Source organism: Esox lucius, chromosome 15, assembly GCF_011004845.1.
Source record: "Esox lucius isolate fEsoLuc1 chromosome 15, fEsoLuc1.pri, whole genome shotgun sequence".
Lineage (NCBI taxonomy): Eukaryota > Metazoa > Chordata > Actinopteri > Esociformes > Esocidae > Esox > Esox lucius.
The window spans coordinates 13,212,557-13,237,639 of record NC_047583.1 but is presented as its reverse complement, the minus strand read 5'-3'; the positions used below and the strand labels follow the sequence as shown (position 1 = coordinate 13,237,639).

At 42.9% G+C, this 25,083-nt stretch overlaps 1 protein-coding gene and 1 long non-coding RNA gene across 2 annotated transcripts in view; one reads left to right on the top strand and one right to left on the bottom strand.

Annotated features, from left to right (window-relative positions):
- The window catches only part of LOC117595614, a 57,381-nt gene that overhangs the window by 20,584 nt on the left and 11,714 nt on the right, over window positions 1-25,083 (top strand). The window contains exon 2 of the long non-coding RNA XR_004576867.1: window positions 20,588-20,856. This is a non-coding gene — a long non-coding RNA (uncharacterized LOC117595614). The remainder of the gene's footprint in view (window positions 1-20,587; window positions 20,857-25,083) is intronic.
- Window positions 13,335-23,995, bottom strand: bmf1 (BCL2 modifying factor 1). Its single transcript, XM_010878967.3, has 4 exons — window positions 23,828-23,995; window positions 21,259-21,451; window positions 20,626-20,819; window positions 13,335-15,816 (listed from the first exon to the last, which is right to left on the bottom strand). Exons 2-4 carry the CDS (start codon window positions 21,428-21,430, stop codon window positions 15,700-15,702), a joined length of 483 nt encoding a protein of 160 aa, XP_010877269.1. The 5' UTR covers window positions 21,431-21,451; window positions 23,828-23,995; the 3' UTR covers window positions 13,335-15,699.

Sequence of the window (25,083 nt, the reverse complement as noted above, 5' to 3'; positions counted from 1 at the left end):
AAGACTTTTGAAGTTTGCCAGAGTGGAGGCGGCATTGGGGCTGAGGAAATGTCATTATTGTCTTTCAATTGTGGGCTGTGTGAGAGCAGGAGGAGGCCCTCCCAACCCTCGTACATCCTCACCTCTCCCAGGGGAGAACTGACATATACTAGCCTAAACTGAAGGGAACAATATCCAGACCCTGCATATATCTGTCTGAAAAGAATATCATTTTCTTGGTAAGTGTTGTGCTGGTAAGCAAACGCCACTTTATAGTTACAACTTATCTAATCACAACCTCATTGTGCCTAGCCTTTGGGCCAAGTTTTGTTGCTGAGAGAGAGAAACAGGGAGTGTGAGAGAGAGAGTAAGAGAGAGAGACACAGACAGAGAGAGGGAGACAGTATATAGAGTGAGAAGTGAGACTTTGAGCTATAATACACTCTCAGTGACTGTATATTTGTGAAGGGTTCAGGAGTTCAAGATTGTATCTGGGGTAGTTTGTCTTCTGTTTCTAACCACTTGACGCCACTCTGCCAACCAATGCTGGTTTTGGGTGAGTGACCATGATGTGTAGACCATAAAACCCTAGCAGGCTGAGCTGGTTCACCTTGAGTTCACAAGGGCCTTAAGTTCTATAGGTAAGAGCCTGCGAGAGTGAGACCTAACAGCATGCATGCCAGTGTGACAACAGTGGGCCACAGTAATGCGCCTCCCTTTAACACATAGTTTATTCTTTATATATGATATGTCCTTTATGACATTACAGTTTTTCATTCATAATATTCCCATAAATGTTCTCTTTCCTGCTAATGACTAAGCAACATGACAAAGCGTTGGACCATGTGTTTGCTGTCTGCACCTTTTCATACAAACATCCTACAGCAACGGAAACATAAGCTCCCACTGGGCCAATAAGAAATAAATAATCAGACCCACGTGACCATCAGTCCCGCATCTCTCCCTCCATCCTCTGTTTGTTTACCCCAGCATTGTAATTACAACCCCCCCACCCACTAAAACCAAACTAGTAAACAATCCCCCACCCAGCCCTCGCCTGGACCCTGACTGACTCAGACCCATAAAACCCCTAACAGCAGAGAAAGGAGCAGTTCAGGGGGTTGTGGGATAGTGGGGGGTGGTGAAGCAGCTTTGGAGCAAACATGGCAGGAGAAGCAAAGTTGGACACCCTTCACCCGTAACCTCTGGCTGTGACCCTGGCCTCCTGCCAGCAACAGTCACAGTCTTATAGCCAAACCCCCTGTATCAGTAAATTCACTGTATGAGTCATATTGTAGAAACCTACAGAGAACAGTTTATTCATCCCAGTATGGGTGCCCTGCCTTTACGGAAGTGGAACTCTCTTAATGGGTTTCTGCTAAAACAACAGGTTTGCATGAGTTGTCTGCGAGAGCCATGAAAGCTGAAACAAAGAGAATGAGCCTCGCCAGCCATTCCTAATGAAGAGAAATGTGGCATTAAAGTAGTATGAATCTGTCACACTATGGACACAGGGCCCAACTCAGCTGTAGAAGGGGCTCCTCCTTAGTCCATGTGACTAAAAGGACTTGGATTATCCAGCTATGTCTGTTGACTAATGTTTTCTGGACAGCACATTGGTATGACACAGACATTTGTTTTCAATTAAGTCAATTCCCTTATTGTGGGCCCATATGAGGCCTCTGTCTTGTAGGCTGGCGGACATCTAGCTCTCCTTCTGGCATCTTTGCAATGATCTCTGTGGGGTCCTTCAACATCGTTGTTTGGTCTGCTGATCCCCTCTAACTGCTAGCACTGATTTCATTTTTCCCAATTCTGTCAATCGCCAGATTAGAACAGTGCTCCAATGTTACAATCTGGGCGTGACTCTGTACAGATTAGATGTTATGCTCTCTCTTTATCATGTCCATGACTGGATTTATTAAGTGTAATGCTTGTAATCTCCTTCATTGTGAGATAAGCCCATTACGGGATATTGCTCAGGCACGTTAGTGTGGAAGGACAGACAGCTCCAAGGAAAACACAAACCTTTACTACCACAAGACCACAGCTTGATCATACTGTATGTGTTGGAGAGCTTATCAGACAGACAGTGATCTTGTTAAAAAAGAGAATTATCACAGATGACTCTGGGCCAAAACATGTTGCTATGACTGTTGTTTATAGCTAAATCAGTAGAAAAGCATAATTTATGGGACATAACATTTTATGTTTCTATATTTTCTCGGGATCAGCATTTCCAAAAAACATTGAAAACAGCACCAGCTTGTGCTTTTAAGAGGAACACAACATCGCTATCTATGAAAAGATTTCATGATATGAAAATACTCAGAGACATTCAATACAGTGGTATCCCTCTACGGGATCTAAAGGTCCTACGAAGTCTATTTGTCTGAGGGGATGTATCATGTGATGCAACAGGAGAAAAGGCCCCCATGAGTGGTTTTGAGGGCACCCAACCCTCTGCCTGATCTGTTTTTTTTTTTCTGGCTCATGTCAAGAGTCTAAGGCCACAATCCTCTGTCTGTACTAACCACAGACTCACCACTGTCTGTCTCCGGCATCACAGCCGTTTGGAGGGCAGGGCCCGCCCTCAGAACACCACACCACACTACACCTCAGCACTGCACCACTGCTGCTCAGTGTATCTGCACAGCGAGGCCTGGGATACTGAAACTACTGAAATTACTTTTAGCAAACTGGGGTAGGTGGAGGTTTAGCACATCTAGAATTATTTAGAGTGATCACATTTTGAATTATCCCCCGTTGCGTTTGATGTTTAAAGCAAACTGAGAGACGAACCTTATCAAACCTTTATTAACAATCTACTTAGACAAGCCAACAGGACCATATCTCTGATAGGAATAAACTGAAAAATCAGGCCTCTACTGGATGTAGTATCATGTATACTAAAGAATGTGTCATGAAAACGATGTATCATGGTCACATTGAAAACCTTTCGTCTAAATGTGATATACACAGAATTGGATTCACCACTATGTAGTAAATTATGGGCAAGGGAGTCACCAAAATCGAGTGTCAAATACAAATGTTACAAGTCACTGTTCATTAAATGTATTTATTTTCCTACCCACACTCATCTCTGCTTCTACTTGAAATGCAGTTTGAAGGGAATAATTCATGAGGAAATCTGTTCATTTGAGCATCTGTTTTTGTTTTGTTTTGCTGTCTTTCCCAAGTGGATTCAGTTGGTGTTCCTTGCCAGGTTATTTTCAGTTCTTCTAAGAAAGTAAATATCCAAAGAGCAAGAAGTAAAAAATAAATGAGTTAGGAAATAACGTAATTGGAGTACTACTGAAGTACTACATGTAATGTTACATTTCATTTCACATTACTATTCCCCAAAGTTAATAATAAAATATATAGCATTTTCTGTTTTGTTGATCCTGTGAAATGTGTTGATGCTCCCATGGTGTCATCAGGTTAATAATGAGCTGCCAGCTCAGAGACGATCACTGGAGTCTGAGTCCATCCCAGGTGACTTCTAGCTCCAGATGTCTCTGTGTTGTCTCTGAGATGAGTCTGGGTTCAGGAGTTTACATGGGTCCACTGGGTAATAACGCCAGCTTCAATGTAAGGGAAGAGTCTGTTAATTGGCTGTAATGGCCAGCACAGTGACCTCAGCATGTGAGTGAATGACAATGGGAATGGGATGGAGGGTTTCTGAAGCTTTATGCTCAAACCCAGTAACTACAATACTAACCTCACAGAGTGACTCTTCTTAATGGAGCTGTCTTTCCTTAAATCAACATCTTGTTATAGCATTATGGCAGAAACAGACCGGTCTGAATTTCTGTTAGCCTTTCAAGTTCATAGTTTAATTGGTTGCATATACAGTATATTATAGGTTTTTGTTGGTGCAACAAAGTTTTTGTGTATCGCCTCCTTATCAACAAGTCAGTTAAATTAAGTTATTCATGGAAAAGAAGAAAGAGAAAATTTGGAAATAGAGTTATCTTAATGTACATGGGACAGTATAGTACATCATTTGTATTTATGGCAATCATAGACTTAATTTAAAATTGTAAATATTCCAACACTTCATTTAGCACATTGTAGAAGCGTCTTTGGCAGCCAAAACAGCAGCATTGAGTCTTGGGTATATCTCTACCAGCTTTGCACATCTGGATTTGGGCAGTTCCTCCTTTTCTTCCTTGAATATCCTGGATGGGGAGTGTCGGTGGACTGTAAACCTCAGGTCTCCCTACAGATGTTCATTGGAGTTCAAGTCAGGGCTTTGGCTGGGCCACTCAAGGACATTCACATGTCACATTCACTCCTGTACTGTCTTGGCTGTGTGCTTTGAGTCGTTGTCATGCTGAAAGATGAATATTCACCCCCAGTCTAAGGTCCTCTTTGAGAAGCACTGAGAAGCATCCCCATAACATAATGCTCCCACCACCATGCTTCACCTTTAGCCAGGTGATGAGCGGTAACCTTTTTTTGGCATTGGCATTAATGCTTAATTGCTTGATTTTGGTCTTGTCAAAACAGAAAATATTTTTCTTCATGCCCTGAGAGTTCTTTAGTAACCTTCTCATATGCCATTTACCCAGGATAGGCTTTTGTCTAGCTACTCTATCATACAGGCCCAATTGATGGAGTGCTGCAGAAAAGGTTGTCCTTCTGACAGGCTCTCACACCTCTGCAGAGAAACTCTGAAGCTCAATTGAGTTTGTTATAGGAAGAATCCATCCAAATCATCTGAAGGATGATCACAGGATGCATCTGAGCTCCATTTGGAGTGTCACGACAAAGAACCTGAATGTACATGCGATGTATCAGTTTTGAGTTTTCAATAAATTGCAACAGATTTGTAATCATTCTCTGGCCACTAGATTTAAGTCTATCTAGCATTTTATTCCCTCTTTCATAATGTAAATAAGCCCAATGGCACATGTTCATCGAGAGAAGTCCAACTCTTCATATCCAGGGTGCATGCTCTGTTTCAACATCCGCGGAGTACCCCGCCCAACCCATGAAGATCAAGCAAGGCAAGGCTGGTGATGGCCCTTGTATTTAACTAGCTAGCTCTGTTTTGATAGTGAATTTCACATCAGCCATTTAACTAACGTTTACACCATTAAACAGATATCTTATTCAGAGAAAATGACAGTTGTAAGTGCATCAGTTTTCATACTTTTTTGTCTTTTCCTCCATTGGAATCAAACCCACCACAGTGGCATTGCAAGCACAATGCCAGCTGAGCTACACAGTGTGTGACTCAAGTAAGCTAGTAAGCAAAATGATTGACTGTGGCGGAAGAGGAGTTTAAACGTTCCAACCCTGCATCCCTGACAACAGCTTTGGTCCAGACCACAAAGAGTAAGCCCTCTGGTTTACTTTTTTCAGAGAAAAAAATTAAGCCTGCTTCAATTGGTAAGGCATTGTGGATTGTAGTTTTGCCTTCTGTGACAGGAAAGGTTTCTCAGAAATAGCCAAACTAGAGGGATGGTAAGAAGAATGCAATGATACAGATGTACTTGGAGGCTACTATTTGCTTGGTGTACAGAAAGTGGTAATAAGCCAATATGAGAAAACGTGAATGGGATCAAATCTGGTTTCTGCTCAAACTTGGGTCGACATTTTCAATCCAAAAGTATTAACTCCAACCATTTAACAAACGTTATTATTTTAATTAGACCTACAGTTGCATGGGGCACAATACAAGCCCTGTGAGTGCAATCATATCGCTTTCTTTCTCTGTGCCTGTTTTTAGTTAATCTAACAGAAACCTGCCAGTTGGTCTATCTTTAAACCAGAAACCAAAAAAAAGTGTGGTGCTTATGGGACTGAACATGATGTCAAAATATATACATTGTACAGACGAGAAATATGAAGCGGGTGGTGGTGTCCAGGCTGTGAGGTGGGGTCTCTCCACAGCTGCATATTGTGCTGCATGGGGCCCTGGCTTTCAGGACTCGCCTGTGCATAGATAGAACCAGTCTACTATTTAGTTTGTAGCCTCTAGAACTTGGCTCTGTCGACCCAGGAACTCGTGCAATTGTTTGAGATGAGCTGGCAGCCGTCCAAGCCTGGAGTAAATCAGTACTGTCAGTCAGTCAGTCAGTCAACAACAGCCAGCCCAGAGAGAACAGTATATATGAGGGGGAGGGAAGAAAGGGGGAGCATGAATAAAAGGGGGGGAGGGAAAGCACGAGAGCAGGGGCTTGGTCTGCTGCTGTGAATCCTGAGTTAGGGAAAAGAAGTATTGGAGTTTAACACTTGCCCTAAATGTTTTTTGCAGTTGTTTCTGTTAGGAGGGCTCCATTGCGTGAGCCGGCACACGCAGGCACAGAATCACATACACGTACATGCAGAGCCCCAAACCCCACCCCTGGCGTGCTTGTTTTCCTCAACGCTGCCCCATCCCTCAGCACACTCCTGTTATCAAGCAGAGGCACACACACACACACACACACACACACAACCAGGCAGACCGACGTATCTTGCCTGGCAACTAGCCAGTGGTCTCCATAAAAACGCTACACCCACTGAACTGGATGGGCTTCTGCCAGAAGGCTCTATCAGTTCTTTATCTCCTGCCTGCCTGCCTGGAAAGACACTCGCTGTCTCTCAGCAAGAGGCTGTCTGGAAACTGGGCATGAGCAACTGCTGCTGCTCTCATTACTGAACACTGCATGCAGGGAACACAGAGGGTTGAAACTGGCGTGTCCTTAGGAAACCACAGTGACTGTCTGATTTTCATCTGAGAGTTTACCCTTGTGCCAATTAGTTCTCAATACTGTACTGTACACTGAGTGACGACACTCATCTACACGTACCAGCATAATTAGACCTGTGCTGGAGCGATCTAAAATGAGAGCCAGAGAGTGGATTATCAGACACATAAAACAACAGCTATTCACGTTCTGAAAATTAGCATTAAATCAGATAAGTGTTAAGCCATGAAAGCTATGAAATATAAAATGCAGTCAGGAAAACAATAGCGAGGAGACAAAAAAGGCCAGTTCACTAGGTTCGTATGCTGTGCTTGGAGGATTTTAAATCCCTCCCCTTGACCGCAGGATACTGCTAGTGTTTGTGAGTCAGAGATTTGTGTGCGTATGTGTGTGTGTGTGTGTGTGTGCGTGCGTGTGCATGTACGAGTGTATGCCTGCTTCTGACTGTGTTGTGAGGGTGTTCGTGTGTGTGCACGCGTGTGTGTTGTTGTACTTCTAGCGTGTGTGTCACAGCTGTGCGTCTGGGAGTGACTGGCGCTCAACAAAGGACCGGGCTCTGCTGGGTTGCTCTTGGTAAACAGAAGGGAACTCACACTGATTGCACAACTTCTCTTTTAGAGAAAATTTACAGAGATGGGTGCCGAAGAAAAGAAGAATTAAAGGGGCAACACAATACCAATATGGCCAGAAAGAAATAGTTTTTTTTTTTACTTTCCAAAACCCCATTCATGGCTGTCTCAAGCCTCAATCACTAAGCATGATATACATCTTTAAAAGAATGTTAAGCCAGTAACTGAAATGTTGCTGATTCAAATCCCTGAGCTGAGCAAAAACAAAATACTACCCTTGAGCTAGGCACTTATACCTAATTCTTCCTGTTAGTTGCTCTGGATAGGATTGTATAAATGACACATTTTAAGTGAGTGAATGTATTGACTTGCATTCAATTGCAGAAAAGAAAACAATATTTGCCATCCTTGCAGTACTGATCAAGAGTCAGCAGATCTAGATGGGTTGCTGTGATTTTCATTCCAGCTGTGTTTTGGTGGCACAGGAGAGGAGGAACAACTTTACACACTAAAGTTGTTCCTCAAGAGATCTTTGGGAAATACTGTATTTCAAGGGGAGCAATACTAACACTTATCATCCTTTTTAGGCCTTCAGTGATTCTTTACAGTTCAGAAAGGGGATCTTTAACCTTTTAGTGAGAATTAAATTGTAGTGGTGAGGAGTGATTTGAATACTTTGAAGGGTGATTTGCTCATTGCTCATTGTGTGCAGCCATGAGTGAGAATATATTTCCAGTCTAGTCCTATCTGCCGTTTAATACCAATGTATGTCAACTTGAAGTCACAGATGTGCATGAGTCAGTTGAGAACTGTTTCATAAATCAGTTGTTCTCATTTACCTTCTTATTAAGAACACCCAGCAGTTCCAGACCTAGAGTATCACACCTGATTCACATTGTCAACAAAAAAAAACATTACCAAACCTATGGATTTTTAACAATATTACGGCTAGGTAGACAAAAACTTTGTAGAATATTCTCCAAATAATTATAGAAATTAAGCTACTCTTAAAATGTCCTATACAGCAAAGAAATTGGTTGTAACCATTGTAACCATAAACATTTTTTATAAATAAAGTTATATATAAAACCTTGAAATGCGTTCTTAGCATCCTAAATACAAAAGAAAATGCTTCCCTACGGAATCTTCGGCTTTACCAAAATCAGTCCTTTAGGTTCCACGTATGATCTTTTTTTGGTTTCCAGGTAGAGAATAGTTCTACATGAAACTCGATTTTCAAATGTATGATCTTGTTTTTAGAAACGTAACCGCTACGTTTTTAACTTGAGCACTACATAATGCGAAAAGCAGTCATGTCGTGGGCTCAATGGCCATTGTTCTGAGCACGTAGGTGGAGAGAGCGCGTACTGATAGCCATGCCAAACTCAGCTACAGAATTAGATTCCAGTTTGGAGAAGTCTAGCTAGTTAGCTAAGCTAGTCGGTTTTATGTTATTTGCTTAACGTTTTCAATGCACGTCCAAGCCGCCTTCAGACTAACAGACTAACTTTACTTTTGTAGGCAAACCACTTTCGCCCATAACTTTTAATTCCGTAAACGTAGTCCTTCTACTGAATAGGTGAACTGCCATCTGCTTGCTAAAAGTAGACTACATATTGTGCCTTAGGGCATCACGTCATTAGGGCTGCTTTGATTGACGAACGCTAACAAACGCGCGAAGCAGCGCATTTCATTTTTAAAAAACCTGGTAGAAACGTTGTGAAAGATGTATCGTACGTAAAAAATATCGAATGGAATGTTCATTTTAGTTAGAATAAGTATGTTAAGGCTTCTTTGTTTCACTGTTGTATGTCTTTGCAGAAATTAATGGTGACACAAATATTCGAATCCTAGCTAACTTAATTTGGAATATAAAAATAACAGTGTCCAGCCCTAGACTAGGTATAGGAATGGGAGGCTTTGTTTGAGGGGGAGCTCTGATGCCTCTGACATGCCCAACCCAGCTCAGCATGCTCTCACCAAACCATGTGGCTGTGTTGGCTTGTGTTCCCATGACAACTGTAGACATTTCTGGTCTCAGATGTGTGCAGAGACAAGTAAAGAGAGGGAAGATAAAGAAAACTTTGAAGAGCCTTCTGTGTTTGTGTTTTTTATGACACTACTGAGGCTGTTATTTGATGTGTAGATGGTTGCCTCTGCACAACCATCACGGAGAGAAGATAAAAAGCAGGACCAGATAGTGTTACCATTCATTGTCAGCTGATAGTAACAAATGTTTAGCTAGCAATAATGTTAAGTTGTTAAGTTGCCTTCCTCAGGCAGCATTTGATTGATATGAGTCTGTCTTCATGAGACTGGTTTATTCCTGTTTTAATGTCTTCCTTGACTGCACCAGGTATTTAGCAGACACTCATACAGAGTTGCAATCATACAAACATACATTTTACACTAGGGTGTCATTTGATACAAAACCATGACAAAAAATACTATGATGTGGGTATTTTTTTGGATATTTAATCTATAGAATAATCCTTTAGATGAAGTATTGTTGACATACATGTACATTATTTATAACATTTAGGCCTTTTACCTTGGCCTGTTGTGTCCCGTAGTGTCTCAGTTATATGTGCAACGAAGCCAATTTTATTTTATAGCTTTATAAATAATTTAAAAGAAACATGAATATTGAAAATACACTATCTTTGGTTTTGCAAATTGTTTATTATATTTGTTAAACATAATAAGCTTGCATATCAAAGTTTCAGACTGGACTCTGCTAGTTTTAACAAAATTGTCTCTCATCTCCCCTCACTCATTCAGAGGGTTCATATCTTGACAGAAAGTAACAACAGCAAGAAACAGAATAAATGAAGACCCAAGGTGCCATCATGCCTTGCAGAAAACAGTTTATGTACAGAGAACGGTTTATGTACTGGACCAATACACACGGATCAATTAATTTAGTCATTTCGCTGTAGTCTCTTCCAATGCTGTTTGGTGTGCTTTTTCTCCGCTAATGGGCTAAAATGACTAATGTCACAGAGTAATTAATGTCATAGGGGCCTCATTAAAATGAGCTGTAGTCACTCACCGCTCTCTACCAGAATGTGCCCGTTTGAAATAATAGGGTTAATGAAATGTGTCTTCTTCTCATAGGTGATCATTTCTTAAATGACCTGTCTGTTTGGGTGAGATGGTGTGAGTTGGCTTAGGATGAGAGCAGTGCAGCAGGGAGGATTGTGTGGCTGTCTCTTGTCAGCCGCCCGCTCTGCCACAAGATCCAGACACAGAAGAGTTAACTACGTGGGCTGCACTGTTTTGATTGGCTCTGCAGACATAAACAAGAGCTGCACTTGTGAGTGACCCCTGGGCCTGACCCCAGAGATAGACGCTGCCTCTAATGGGTGTCTCTTTCAGCATGCAGGGAACAGAGAGCTCATTGTTTGGGCCAAGAACCGCCGAGACTCAAGCCCACAAAAGTGCTGAGCCAAGAAGAGTCAGACTAGGGAGCCAGGAAACTCTGGGTCCTTCCTTCAGCAAAGCAGAGCCTGGTTCTATCCCTGAGGGAGAGTTAACCCAGGATAGGATTACAGCCTCCCCCTCAGAGCAGAGCCATGCTAACAAAGCACAATAACTGCACTGATAACGCCTGGCTAGACCACCATACTTGTATTGGTGAAAGTGTTTACCCTTTTGTCTCTTGGTAGATTCTTAGTATGTTGTTGCTTTGAAGATTTCAAGAGCTACTTCAAGGACAGACGCATAACATTTGGAGGTGGTATCAGTGAGAGCTGTATGTGTTTTACCATGGCTATAATCGTTTCTTTCTTGTGTCTGGTGCTGTGACTCCTCAGACACACATGTGACTCGGTGCCAGTGCCCCAGGCAAGGGAGTTCTCTTGCTGGAAGTGGTCAAACAGGTGATTCAGGTGTCAGTGATGTGTGAAAATGTACCTGGCAGCCATGACAATGGAACTGCCACGCTTCATCCCTGAGGGAGGTTTCTTTTCACACAGCACATAACTTTCAATAGTCTGTTTAACTCTGGGCTGAAGAGAGAACTGTACAATTTTAATTTAATTTTGCAGCCATTCTTTTATAGTGCATCTTACAGGAGCAATTTGGGTTAACTCTATTGCTCAAGGGGCAGAACAATCAATGTTTCACCTAGCCATATATAACATATAACCACATATGGGTTTATCTGTACTTTATTGTAACAATTACCTATTGTATGTTATGGTTTAAAAGAGATAAATATTGAATATAAGGTTTATGTATATTGGGTTTTCTGTGTTTTTCTGGTGTCTGTGAAAGCACTTTTAGTTCACATAGTGTGTCAGTAATTATTAACGCCTGGTTAGGAATGACATAGTGATGTAATACAGACTAAAGGACAATTATGTTTATATCTGTCAGAAGCAATACAGGATCAAGCCCACTTGTCTGAAACCCTTAGTTGTATGTAATCTACAGGCACAGCAGCAATGGCTCTGACCTTTGTAGAAGTGACAGTAAAGCAGACAATACATTGACACAGTCTTAAGCAACGCTATGCTGCAAACTAGGACACAGAGGCTGTCTGTAGTAGCTTCTCGCGTTCAGTGTTGCTGTTGACCTGCTAGACAGGTTTGTGTGTGTGTGTGTGTACAGAACTGCTAGGTAGTCATCATTAGTGCAGGCTTAAGGCCCCATCGCTCTCACTAAATTAATGAGCTCACAGCAGGAGGGATGTGACGGCCACTGCCAAACGCTTGACTAACTTCTAATGTCAGACAGGCTATTCTTAGATGCTTGGCTAGTTTTAGTGGCTTCATTTCACAATGATGTATATAAAAATTATTGACATCTTAATGTTGGACATTCTAGCAGGATAGTGAAAAATATGTTTGACCTTAAAGAAAATTATTCATCAAGTAACTATAATATTTATTATTACATGGGAACCTTTTGGAAAAAGAAAAAAAAAACTCAAACCTTTTACACTTTCAATACAATTTTATTGAAAAAGGTACCAATAAAACAACAAGAAATTCAGAAAAAGATTTGTAGAGCAAAGCTCTTATGTACAGCATATTGCACTACATAACAAATTGTCCTTACACAATGTAACATAAAAAAAGAAAGATGAGTGCACAGTACAGTCTCGAAAAACACACAGTCAATGTTTACAAAAATGCTACATTTTCGCTGGGTCTCTTTTCTTGGGATTACAAAGAGTGTGTGATAATCAAGACTTGGTTGAAACTGAGCAGGTAAAGGCATTTTCCAGGGTGTCAGTAATACTTTCAGTTTATCGGTTCCTAAGAAAGGACAATTTCATTGTGATAATATAACTTCAGAGATCATATAGAGCACAACACTGAATATTTTTTCTTCAGTTTTGTTGGTATTGTTGAAAACATGTTAACAACACTGCCAGTCAAAAAAGGAATGTTTAGTTTAAATTTTTACAACTCCTTGATCTCACTGGACTCACTAAAAATATCCAACAGATGTTAAAATTATTTAAAAGCCTAAAAACTGTCTGTATAAAAACTGAACCTTTTATATGAAAGGACATTAAAAAAGTTACAAAAAACATTTAGCAAGAAATGGTCTCCTAAAAAACACAAAATATTGAAATTGAAACCTTCCTCAAAAAACTTCAAAATTATAGTAAGTGGACAACAAAAAAAGTCAAGACACTGACGGTATTTGCCATAATATACAAAACTCACCCGAGTTCCTCTCGCCTCGCACTGTTCAGAGATAGACACAGATGTGTCATATTCTGCAGCATCTATTTGCAGCACACAGCTCCCAGAACCCTCTCTGACAAATTATGGTGGCTTGTTTCTCTTTCAAAAAAGAAAATCTAAGACTGCCATGTGGTGGTTATAGCATCGTCAATGATCTGCTATCCTACAGACACACTCAGCTAGTCCAGCACGTGATAGTTCTTCAAAGGAGCGTTCCAGAGGACACCATACAGAAGGACAGGGATACCTCACGTAGCCACCAGATCTACAGATACAAAGTACTTTCCAGTGCATGTTGATTACAAAAAGAACAACTAAAGAAGAAAAATAGGATTGAACCCATAACCAATGCCCAGTGAAAAGAAAAATACTCTGCAGGGTACTGATCCAGCTCCATCCCATTAACAAGAAAATGGTATTAACATTGTTTTATAACAGACTCCACAGTTGTATACTGAATGGATAACGTGACTAATTCAGATAAATGTCTTAAAGAGACTTTTCTGAGGATCTTCTTACTTTTTAGTATGTATGCATGTATGAACCAAATGTTGACACATCCAACCCAAAATGGGGGGAATAAAACAATACTGACAATATTTTTTTTAAATTCAGAAACGTCTCTAAGTGATAGGGCCTACCTAAACAAAAAAACCAGACCCAATGCAGACAACCACTGCTCTACACAGTCAAAAGAATGTATCATATACACATCTAAAACCTAAAAAAGGAAGAGGAATTGCACACACAATTTATACAGTAGAAATGGGCAAATATACAAAAAATAAATACAAAATAAAATAAATAAAAAACTGAAAACAACACTAAACGTCCTAAAGAAAATGGAGGAGCAGTACACGGAGATGAAATCTACAGTAGACTGAGGAAAGTGAAGTTTAGAGAAGGGTCAATGGGCTACAGTGAGACAGAAAGCTACGGTCAGCTGGCTCAGCTTTCAGGATCTGCAGGAAACAACAACAAACAACAACGTTCAGCTCCTCATCTCTCACTGCCATAGTCTTCTAACATAGTCCCTAGTCTCAGCAGAGCTCTCAGAGCTATCCTCATCTGACCAGTCTGGCTAAAGTATATCATTATTTAAGGTTATGTATCTACTTTTATTTTAAATTGATGCAGACGGAATGAGAATCTGTATGGGAAACTTAAGAGAATTGTATTTTCCTTGGCCCTGAGAGAAATCTCCAGTATTCTAAATGACGGGTTAAAAGAAAGCACTGATTATGGACAGATGACACAAATACTGTAGCACCAAACATAATCAGAACACAACACAAGTTCTGTCTAAAATTACAGTCTCATGATGTATACTGCTCCTTCAAAATGGACAAAAAGTAAGGTAAAAAGGCAATAAAATGTACAACACACAGCATCTTCAAGAATACATCAGTGTTTTCACACATATTTATATTCAACAGTAATTACAGTCTTCCACACTACCATATACTTTCTGATCGCTTACTCATTTTTTGTCAAATGGTTTAGCAGTGGTCATTTCTATCAACACGTTACACCACAGGATCTGAGGACAAAGAATCCCCCCTAGGTAAGCCCACCCACAGGTACAAAAGCCCATCTAAGAATCCTGAGAGAGGAGATGCTGTTGTTTCACAGGTTTGTTTGCACAGTATTGCTTTGGTGTCCAAAGAACAAGTGAATATATAAACACTGGAATTTCAAAGAGACATTTAGTTAAATGTCCTTAGTAGATTTTTTTGTCAGCGTCCTTAGTAGATTTTTGGTTCTAATAATAACTGTCAATATTCAGTCAGTTCCTCGCATACATCCTTGGACATGTGAATGAAAACATGGTAATGATACCATCAAATATCATAGCATAAAAAATAAAAAAATCATTCCATGACACGGGTTGGCTTTGTAACATAATATACTGCTGACTGATGTAATATAGTGCAAACAGTGTGGATCCGTAGCTCCACATGAAGGGCCTAAATGTCTTGACACTTAAATTAAAAGCACAATTCATCTTTCAGTGGCTGGGTTCCAGTTTGGGCACTCAATACATATTAAAGATACATTTGAAATAGACTCTGATTGATAACCAGGTGTCCGGAAACCAGGGTTTCCGCGTTTTGTTCTAATTATTTTTGGTGAGAGTGGGGAAAACCTATTGAAATCCACAACATGAAAGTGACTGGAATAGCAAAGACTTATCAACATGTAAAAATAACAGTATACACAAAACAACTGAGGAGAAAGTTGAGGTGCAAAATGCTTTTTTCTGTGAAACTGCCTCATTTACCAAGTTTGACCATATATTTCCTGGAAACTTCAGAAAGGAAAGTCCATGAACTTCTCCTTTGCCTAACCCAGATTCTCCAACTGTTGCTTTGTTCTGCTTGTTTTTTTTTCTGTGAACAGTCATTGGGTTGAGGCAGAAGACATTAATAATAAGGCATTACCAGGACCATGGAGGCATTTCAAGATGTACACATACAGAAGTGCAAACAAATTCAACAGGAACAACATACTGTACAAAAGTCTATATCACACAATTACCAAAATACGGACATCGTCCAGTGGAGGAATCTTGTGAAACAACATGGCATCTTCTCGAAAAAAAAAAAAATCAATCTCGTAATAAAATGCTTGTCTCCGTCCCGCGGTGACCTTTGCTCTCTTACTAGTTTTCCCAAAAGACCCGTGTAAAAATGTGAGAGTGCCATTAGGAGGCCAGTCCGTGTGAGAGGCAGAGGCTCTCCTGGATCACCTCCACCCGGCTCTCCCGCCTCCAGCCACGGCCTCCTGCTCCCACAGCAGAGTGAGCAGAGCCGAGGCCAGGCGCCACCACAGGGGCCTCAGGTTCCTTTGGTTTCTGTGATACTGCAACAAAACAAGACAGAAAAACAACCGTCAGAACAGGATGTGGACAGGAAACTGTCATACTTAAAGACAAGAAGAAGAAAAAAAAAAGATGGCATAAATAATTTACCAGGGTATTCAGTTGGAGTTTTGCATGCATGTTGGTGGGTGGGTGTGTGTGTGTGTGTGTGTGTGGTGATTGACAGTTTCAACAACAGGGCTAAGAGAGAAGGGGAAAGTCAGAACCAGACACAGGAAGGGCACTGATATATTTGCCAAAAAGCTGCACTTCTTGGCACGGCCTCTTGGGTGTAGGACAGAGAAGCCTACACTGGCTGTGGATCATGAACTACCACCCCATGTCACAGATACAGTAGGCTACATTCATTGCACAGCTACAGTCTATGGAGACAGACCCCCCTCTCCTGCTCATGCTAGAGCTAACCGGGCAGTGTGTGGTTAGGAGGATATCTCTTTGAGAGAAGATAAGATAATTGCCCCTGAATAGGATTAGGTAGCACTTGAGGAGGGGCGGAGACTCCCAGGAACGTCTCCATACGAGAGCTAAGCTCAGCTCCACAGAGTAACTCATACTACAGACAAAACACAGACACAACTGGACCTGATAACACCACAAGCTATTTTCAGACACACGCTATCAACTAGCAGCATCAGCAGGATAAATAATGAGCTTTGAAACTGTAGTCACGCTGCCTGTTTTAGGCAACATTCTTCAATCCAGGCGTTACTGCAGAGCACCATCCAATCTCAGAAAACAACCGGTTTACAACTAGACTGCACTCTGCGTTGTCATAATGCCCAGGTTTTTACTCCCTCAGTAGTGTGGTGAACATTATGTAGCGTTGCATCAGCTGGTGCCAAGTTCAAACCAGCACCTGCACGCTCCAAAAAACCAGTTCTTTTGGAAATGGAAGTAAATAGCTATTGTAGGGACTACTAGGAATCTATATAGTGCTAGTTTTGGGTTAAAGCATTTCTCTCTTGCCAACTGGGGGATATTCTGATAACAACATTGAAATCTGCATCTTAAACATACAGTATATCAGCCAGAATTCCCCCTAGAGCAGAAGTTCCCAACCATTTCGTCACTGCAGACACCGAAATATGTTCATGTCCTGAAAGTGCAAGTCTAAACCCCAGATGCTGTATAGAGCTATTAGGAGTCCCCTGCGAAGTTATTTCCTAGCTCAGAACAAGCAAATGTTACTAAATGGAGAATGCTAAATCCATCGGAGCCAACCTTGGATCCCTGGAAACTATCACTTTTGTTAACTGGATAAAGGATACTAGAGGCTTGAGTTGTCAGCAGTTTTTGTGTTACATGAGCATAGACTATTTACTCACTTCACCCAGTTGAAATTTGTCATGCAAATCATTGTAAGTGATTATTGTAGAATTGCTCATACAAATCAAGGTTTATGTGCTTAGTTGCTCCACTCTCACACGGTTTGTTAAAATACATGGCAGCATGTCAATAATCTCTGGTTCTGTGACATTTTTGTGTCACAGAATGTCAGAGACATCCAAACAGCACGTAGTGTGGGTGTGATGTTTTCTTTCACAAATAGGTTACGGGGGTAGTGCCCTTCTGGCTGTGCCCTTCTGGCTGTGCCCTTCTGGCTGTGCCCTTCTGGCTGTGCCCTTCTGGCTCACAGACTTGACTGGAGTCTTGACTCTGAGACACCCTGAATGCTAACAACACCTAGCATAGAGTAACTTAGCAAACAAAAACAGTGGTGTCTTGAGACACGCTCCCTTTAGATCTCGTTACAAGCAGAAAGCACATAACCTAGCCCATGTGAGTTCCTCCTGATCTCTTCTGTGATTACACCTGAACAGTGAAACCCCCGCTGACAGCCAAGCCAGTTCCAGGTCACTGTAACCATCAGTACTGTTGCCAGAAGGAAGCACCAGGGCAAGCGTTCCCATCTGTTTACACAATAGGCTAATCTTTTATCAGCGAACACTGCTTGCTCACTACTAACATTCAGCAGTACCGGTGTACATGATATCTGCCCCATAACCGCAATGTCCTCTAAAAACAGCCGCAGAAAGTCCCTAACAAGCTGTGACCTTTTCTCTCGTCGTCTGGTTCCTCCAGCTCAGCTCAGATAGGGCGAGGTGTGGGACAGCCCTGCCGCTCCCCCATGGGGTCACGAGTCACCAACTGTCTAACATGAGTAAGTCAGGGTCTACATTTAGCCAGTAAAAGAGAGCCTGACATTAGCCAGACGCAGAATGTCGTCACTTTAGCACGACCCTGATGTGTTTTATCAGAGCCTCACGATGCAGGCTGTCTGCCCGTCGGGTCGGGTCGGCCCAACAGCTCCCAGATGTTCTGGCTTATCGGCTACACAGACAGGCAGCTACCAGTGGCCCCGAGCCACACGGCCCTGGACAGGAACACAGACATGGTCAACGACAACCATAGCCCTGAACCTCTGCATTTAAAGTGCAGTGGACACGGTGGCGTGCCCTCGTAAAGCAGGACCAAGATAAGGAATGGAGGTCTGAGACACACAAGCACCCTAGGGACAGTTAATGCTTTGGCTTTCAACGCTCAGCGAAAGCACCAGTGTAACCCAACTCTGCTCTCCGGCCTGCGCAGACTGTGCCTGTCTTCCTGTCATTGTCAGTGTCATTACTGCCATGTCTCAAATGGCTGCCCCCCCCCCCCCCCCCCCCCCCCACGACATGTCAGCCGTGCTCTGCTCTGTCCCCTCCAGCCCTGTCAGACTGAGGAGCAATTTATCTGTCAGCGCCAGCGCTCCTCTTGTACTCTTAAGCAGCTAAAGCCCTCCCCCTGCCACGGGCATGATGGTAGGATGATGGGGCAATGGAAGAGCCCGGCCATAATACACACAGAACCCGGCTTCATCATTTATGAGTCAATCGGCAGTCCAAGTGAGACTGAACAATTGAATCCCACTCATGCTTATGCTCACGCACACACAAGCGCACATACACACACAAGCGCACATACACACACAAGCGCACATACACACACAAGCGCACATACACACACAAGCGCACATTCACAGACACACACACACACACACACACACACCCACCCCTACTTACTCACTCACTCCCTTGTTTACTCACTCCTTTACTCACTCACTCACTCACTCAGCGTGCATGCATGACACACATGATACATACGTTCTGCGTCCATGCCAAAGACACTCACACACACAAAGATACTCACACACACAAAGATACTCACACACTCGTGCTGCCAGTTACCAGTAGCCTGAGGTGGGCTACCTACCTCACTGCTGAAGACTTAATTACACAAAGAAACCACAGCGCCAGGAATAGCAGCCATGGGCTAAACTCGAGATCACGCATTAAAAAAAAAACACATGGATCTGTTTGGGTTAGGCTCTCCGTGCATCAGTTAACAGCAGGGCAGACAGGAAAAGTGAATCTCTCCTAGATTTAGGCCTGTAGAACGCCCTGGGCCCCAAAGACAACTACCGTCATTCTCTGCACTTAAACAACTGGAGTAATTAATAACATCATCAAAACACCTAACTGTTGGTTAGTATCGGTCACCAAAGTCTATATTCCCGGGTTTCAGTGGTGTCAGCTCAGGTTAGCAGTTGTGTGTTTGCCCTACTGCTCTGCAGATCCAGGATATGACATCACAGTGTTCTCACTCTGACTACTTTCATGTCTTTTGTTTACCCAGTGAGTAGTGAAAGAGAGCCACTTCCCCATCCTCTGGCCTGTCTCTGCTGTGTATCACAGCCCTGATAACATAAAGCCAGTTGGGCCCACAGCCTCCTGATCTAAATCAGATGAGTCACAGCGCACTACGGCTACAGTGCACTGTGGTAATAATAACCTCAGAGTGTGGAAGAAAATCTAAAACCAATCAGGGAAATTCAGCTAAACTGCAACAAATCTGAGTGCAAAAAAAACACAAAAAGGGCATACATGAAATGTTGAATGTGAGACCGAAGCAGTCAATGCAATTCAGGGCATTGTTTTAGGGTTAGTCAAATGAGGCCCCTCACCAACCCCTGGGCTATTTAGATTGGGTGTGCATTAAGTGACCTCCATGCCATCATTATCAACCCCCCCATCCTCTCGGCCCCTCCTCCAGACACACAGCCCTCTTATTTGGGTGTCTCTTGTGGGCGGTGGGGGCGACGGATGGGCAGGACTGGCTGGAGACTCCCTAACCACAGCTGTTCCTCTGGGCTCACGCGCCAAGCTTTGGGTTACAACATGTTTACCTAGCCCTGCCACTTCTGCTTTTGTTCTGTGTGAAAGTGTGTCGAGTGAGCCTGTGTGTTTTTCCGTTCTTCTGCCTATATCTCAGTTGTTGTCCTTCTCTTAACATACCACTGGGCTGCTCCGCGCAAACAGACAATCAGAGGTCCGCGGCGCTGCAGAACCCTGGAACACAAGCTAACGTCAACGGAACTTCGACATGGCCCCTCCACTGCACAGTAACTCACAGTATCACCCTGACCACAGTGAACGGTGCTTGGTGTGGCCCCCTGTGGCGCCACGGCAGTGTAGGGAGGAAATGGGGGGAGTGAGACAGAGAGAAATAAACAGGAAGCAAAGGCGGGGGAGGGATTAGTGGGGGAAGGGGAGGAGCTGCCCTGGTTAAGCCAAAGGTCCAGGCATGCTCACTCACTGGCCAAAACAAACACGGGATACTTACTGTGGACATGACCACAATGCATTACCTACAGAAGCCACTGCTGCTCTCCCTCTCTGACCCCCCCCCCCCTCTCTCTCTTTTTTTCTTCAGCTGTGTTGTACCGTGATCTGTGATGTGGGTATCCTCACCAGTTGCAGATGTTCTTCATGAAACTGGTCACCAATGAGTTGGAGCTTCTGTCCAATGCAACGGGCTACTGGCTGCTGGGGCAGCTGTTGGGGGTGCTCCATCCCCCCTCTCACCGCCTGGGGACGCTGCTGAGGCCCCGGGTCTCCAACGCACTCAAACTGGGCCGGAAAGTGCAATCGAAAGCCTGCGTTACCTGTAAGAAAAAGGCCATAGAGCTGGTCAGGTTTCAGGTGAATTTTCTAAATGCTCAGTGATTACGCCATCGGCTGTAAAGCTCCTAACAACTCCAAAGTTCACATACAGTCATCTTTTTCCGTCCAAGTGTTATCTCTAGAGTGACAGGGCAAGGGAGGGCATCGCTGACAAGCAGCTCTCCCTGGTGTCCTATGAAGGCTCAGTTACACAGGTATGGCCTGTGGTCACGTCTGCACAGGGCCCAAGCTAAATCATCCAAAGTGGCGCCACCTGAATGGGAAAGCAGCTGGGTACACTACACGCAGGTCATAAAAGCTGCTTGTGGCTGGGACTAACAGGCGCCAGTAGCTGAGTACAGCAGAGTTCCACTCTTACCTATTTTTCACTGTGTGGGTATGTGTGTGCGCGTGCGTGTGTGTGTGTGTGTTTGGCAGTACCGTAGAACAGTGGTCTGGGATCCTGGTCCAATCTGCAGGGTAGCATGTCATTGAGCAGTGCCAGAGCAGTTGTGGGAGTCTGGGTGCCCCTGTCCTCGTACTTTATCTCCCTGGAGGCTGTGTGCCAGCAGTAGGAGTCTGGCTCAAACACATCATCCTCCTCATCCTCCATACGTTGGCACTCTGCCAAGACCTGCGGAGGAGAGGAAGAAGACAGAGAAATGGAAAGAGAGAGAGAGGGAGTTATGCCTGGTGCTCTGCTAGGACTTCCATTAACTACAGTGACATTGACAAATTGGGATCTTTATCAACTAATCAATGTGTATTGTGAACATGTCGGTCTCAGTCCTAATGAGATGTCCTCAGGCAGGACCATACAGAACATCTGACCTCCTGTAAATGTACTTGGTCATTTGGTCAGAACAATAATTACCATTAAAGACAACCTTTCTAATCCATAATAACTACCCTTTCATAAACAAAGCCTGCGACGGTGCATGCTGCCAGAGCACAGCCCGGTATTGGGAGGAGATCTATGTGAAAGAGAAAACCAGCAGAGATCTGCTCAGTCTGTGGTTGTGAAGCACAGTGCTGATTTAGACAAATCGCTCTGCTCGTCACAGTGATCAAACCACACAATTGGCTGTGGTTAGGAAACTCGTTGGCTAAATTTACCTAAATGGGGGGTTTGTCAGACAGGGCTGATTGAGAGGCAGACTCTGCATCTTTCTCCGACCTCAACCCAGCAGCCCTTTGGCTAGCTTGGTCCCTCATAAGGTACAAAGCTTTATGACTATACCATGTAGAGTAGTCTAGGCAAGACATTACATGCAAATCTGACTAATAGGCTATATGGCAATACCAAACCTTGCTCACTTTCAATGAGTCACAACTTCTTTGTAGGAGTAAAAAAAAAAAAAATAAAAAAAAAAGTTACGCTTCAGTATCTGGGCATTGTTTTATGCCAGGCTTCTCCCTTGGGTAGCAGAGTGAAACGGAATCTCTCTGATCGGTCGATTCACAGCATCACAGTCGTCCGTGCTACAGGGTCAAAGAGTTTCGAAAAATCTGCTGAAATGTAAGTGGCCCTGTGAACCCTTTCAGCACTCTCCATCAATCCTATAATACAGGGTTAGACTGCTACCACGCCACTATACACTTACACAGTCCACAGCAAATGGGTAATGACAGCCTTGGAGGGAACGAGACGGAGCCACTCTCCTCTTCTCTCCCTGGATTTGTCAAGACGCCAGTTTCTGAGGGAGCTTAAAATGTCTTCACCCAAACATATTTGCCTCAGTCCCTTTAATGTCTTTACATTTATGTAATGGAGTTTGCTATAGTACCTTCTATGTAGAAAACCACTTGAAGATCTGTTTTGACAAACACAAGACAACATGGAAACTGCTAAAAAAATATATATTCTGGTGGTATTTTCTTGCAACTACCATTCTGTCTTTACCCACAGACCACTGTCACCTCATTTTGCGTGTCAGCCAGTGGCTCCCCCTGCTGTACTGGCTCACGGATTCACTAACTGCTTATCATTTACACAACTTTTAACATCAGAGCCACAGTTAGTGACAACACACTCCTAGCAGAAGAGCTTAACCAACAAACCTATTAATCCCTCAAACCCAAACATCTCTAGAGAACAGCACTGATTTCATAAGCAGGTGACCAAAAAACATGGGAAACAAAAAATACGCAAGTCATAATAAATACTCAATTGTAGTCATCACGCACACATAACAAAAACATACACACAGTATAAAACCGGAGAGAAACATGCACCCCGTAATATTCACCAAAACCAATACACTATCTGGAAGTATGACATCGAAGCCAGTAGTCATCAGGGCTTGTGATAAAAATACGCTACACAGGTCATCCACAGTACATGGTTATAATAAATAACAGAGACACTAAGTGGTGAGTTATGAAAACGACAACTGTCTTTTTCACAGTTGCCAAGCATAGGCTATTACATCGTTTAGTTGGTGCAGCCGTAGCCTATTCTTTATTGGGTTTTTTCATCGTGACACGCGGAACAACCAATAACTGTCTTATTACACCTGCTTATTCGTATGTTTATAAGTTAAAATGAACACTAAAACGAATTACATATGATACAACACATATGTTTTATTTTCCAATTTGAGTAGGTTATCTGGGCAACTCGCTTGTTTGAGTAAACCATTGGAATCGGCTGGAAAAGCCGACACCCGCGCCGACGAAGAGTAGCTGTGACGGAATGCCAATTTAACTCAAACACAAAAGAAAATAGTCTGCCTTGCCGAAATACAACACCCCACAAATAGACTACTTTCAGAAACCAAACGTTTGTCAAAAATACATAATGTACAATATCGGTGACAAAATGGGTCGGTATTTTCAGGGTATCCAAACTATGCTTTATCTATACCGGCGGGGATACGCTGGGAGACGAAACTCAGTCTTGATGTCCAGAACTTAAAAATTATGCCGACTAGCTAAACAAAGCAGCACCGTAAACAGCAAGTGACTTCAAGTGTTCGATCTTATTAATACATTATGACTCGGAACTCACCACAAGATATGTCCTTCGAAGATATTACCGATGTATAAAACCAATTACAACTTAATCTGTTCACTGTAAACACAAGAGGATTTAGTCCGTATCACTCCACGGCAACTTTCATTCTGTGAAACAAATGGCAACAAGCTGATTTCATTTTACAGACGTCAGGCCACAAAATCACCCCGCCCTCAAAACGCTGGGCGTGAACACAAAAATAAGTAAAACGGTCTTAAAGAAACAGCGGAAGGTAAGGCGATATAAACATGTGTTAAATTGGAGAAGTATATGTCCCTTTAAGACTTCTGTAGCGTCTACTTCTCATAACCAATCAAATGGTTTGTTTTGAACCCGCCTTCCAAATCGTGTATTCAGACACGTGGATGGGAAATTCCCTGCACCGGACATCTTCCGTTTGTAGGCTAGGCTACTCTTGCTGGCAGGCTGAGCAGCCTGCTATACCAATGGAAATTAGCACAATGGGGGTTATTGCCTATACAGTACGTAGGGATAGTAATAATAATATTAATAATAATGTCAGTAATTTTACGCATGGCAAAACCAGAAAATGTAACAAAGGTGTTTTACATTATGCCCATCTAATGTTTTTTCCTGTTACCAGAGAATTTTTCAATCAGATGCATTACCAACAGTCTGTGGAAAAATTATATTTAGGTTTAGGATGACATTGTTGGGTTTGTTCTGGCGCTACCAGAATGAGACAAGAATATTTGAGAAGATCATACACCCCCAACACTTAACCTTCTAATGCATTGGCTATTATCACATTACCCATAGAGGCCTGCTATTTAATTTGGTAATGTGTTGAAAGTTCCAGTCTGTCCAACCCAGCTAACTGGAACTGGGAACCTGACAAAATATATCAGCCCAGCTTATCATGTTACCTTTGTTTGACAACCAATATTATGGCCAATTTGAATGCAGTGAGCATTGAGTCCTTGGCTCAGCTCAGTTTGCAGAGCAGGGCTGACCAGGGCAGGTGCTGGTTGTTATGATCTGCCTTCCCTCAGGGGTATTGCTGATCAATAAACACTTGGACAGCTGGGATGGATGGTTACCCTGCATTCTCTCAGAGAAGACAATTACCCTGCCCCCAACTCCTCAAGCTCCCACCCCTATCAACCATGATGTCCCAGGAGTGAGCTGTGTGAGAAGTCGCGGTTCCCTGATTTCTCTGTGCACTTTGAATGGGTAGGACATTCTGCCCGGTCTTTGTCCCAAAAAAAGTGTATCCAAAGAGGTGGAGA

Coding starts and splice junctions, on each gene's coding strand:
- bmf1 (XM_010878967.3), bottom strand. CDS start 21,430: ATGGAGGATGAGGAGGATGATGTGTTTGAGCCAGACTCCTACTGCTGG. Junction 20,820..21,258: donor TCCCAGACCACTGTTCTACG/GTACTGCCAAAC, acceptor TTTTTCTTACAG/GTAACGCAGGCTTTCGATTG. Junction 15,817..20,625: donor ATGAAGAACATCTGCAACTG/GTGAGGATACCC, acceptor GTTTTGTTGCAG/TATCACAGAAACCAAAGGAA.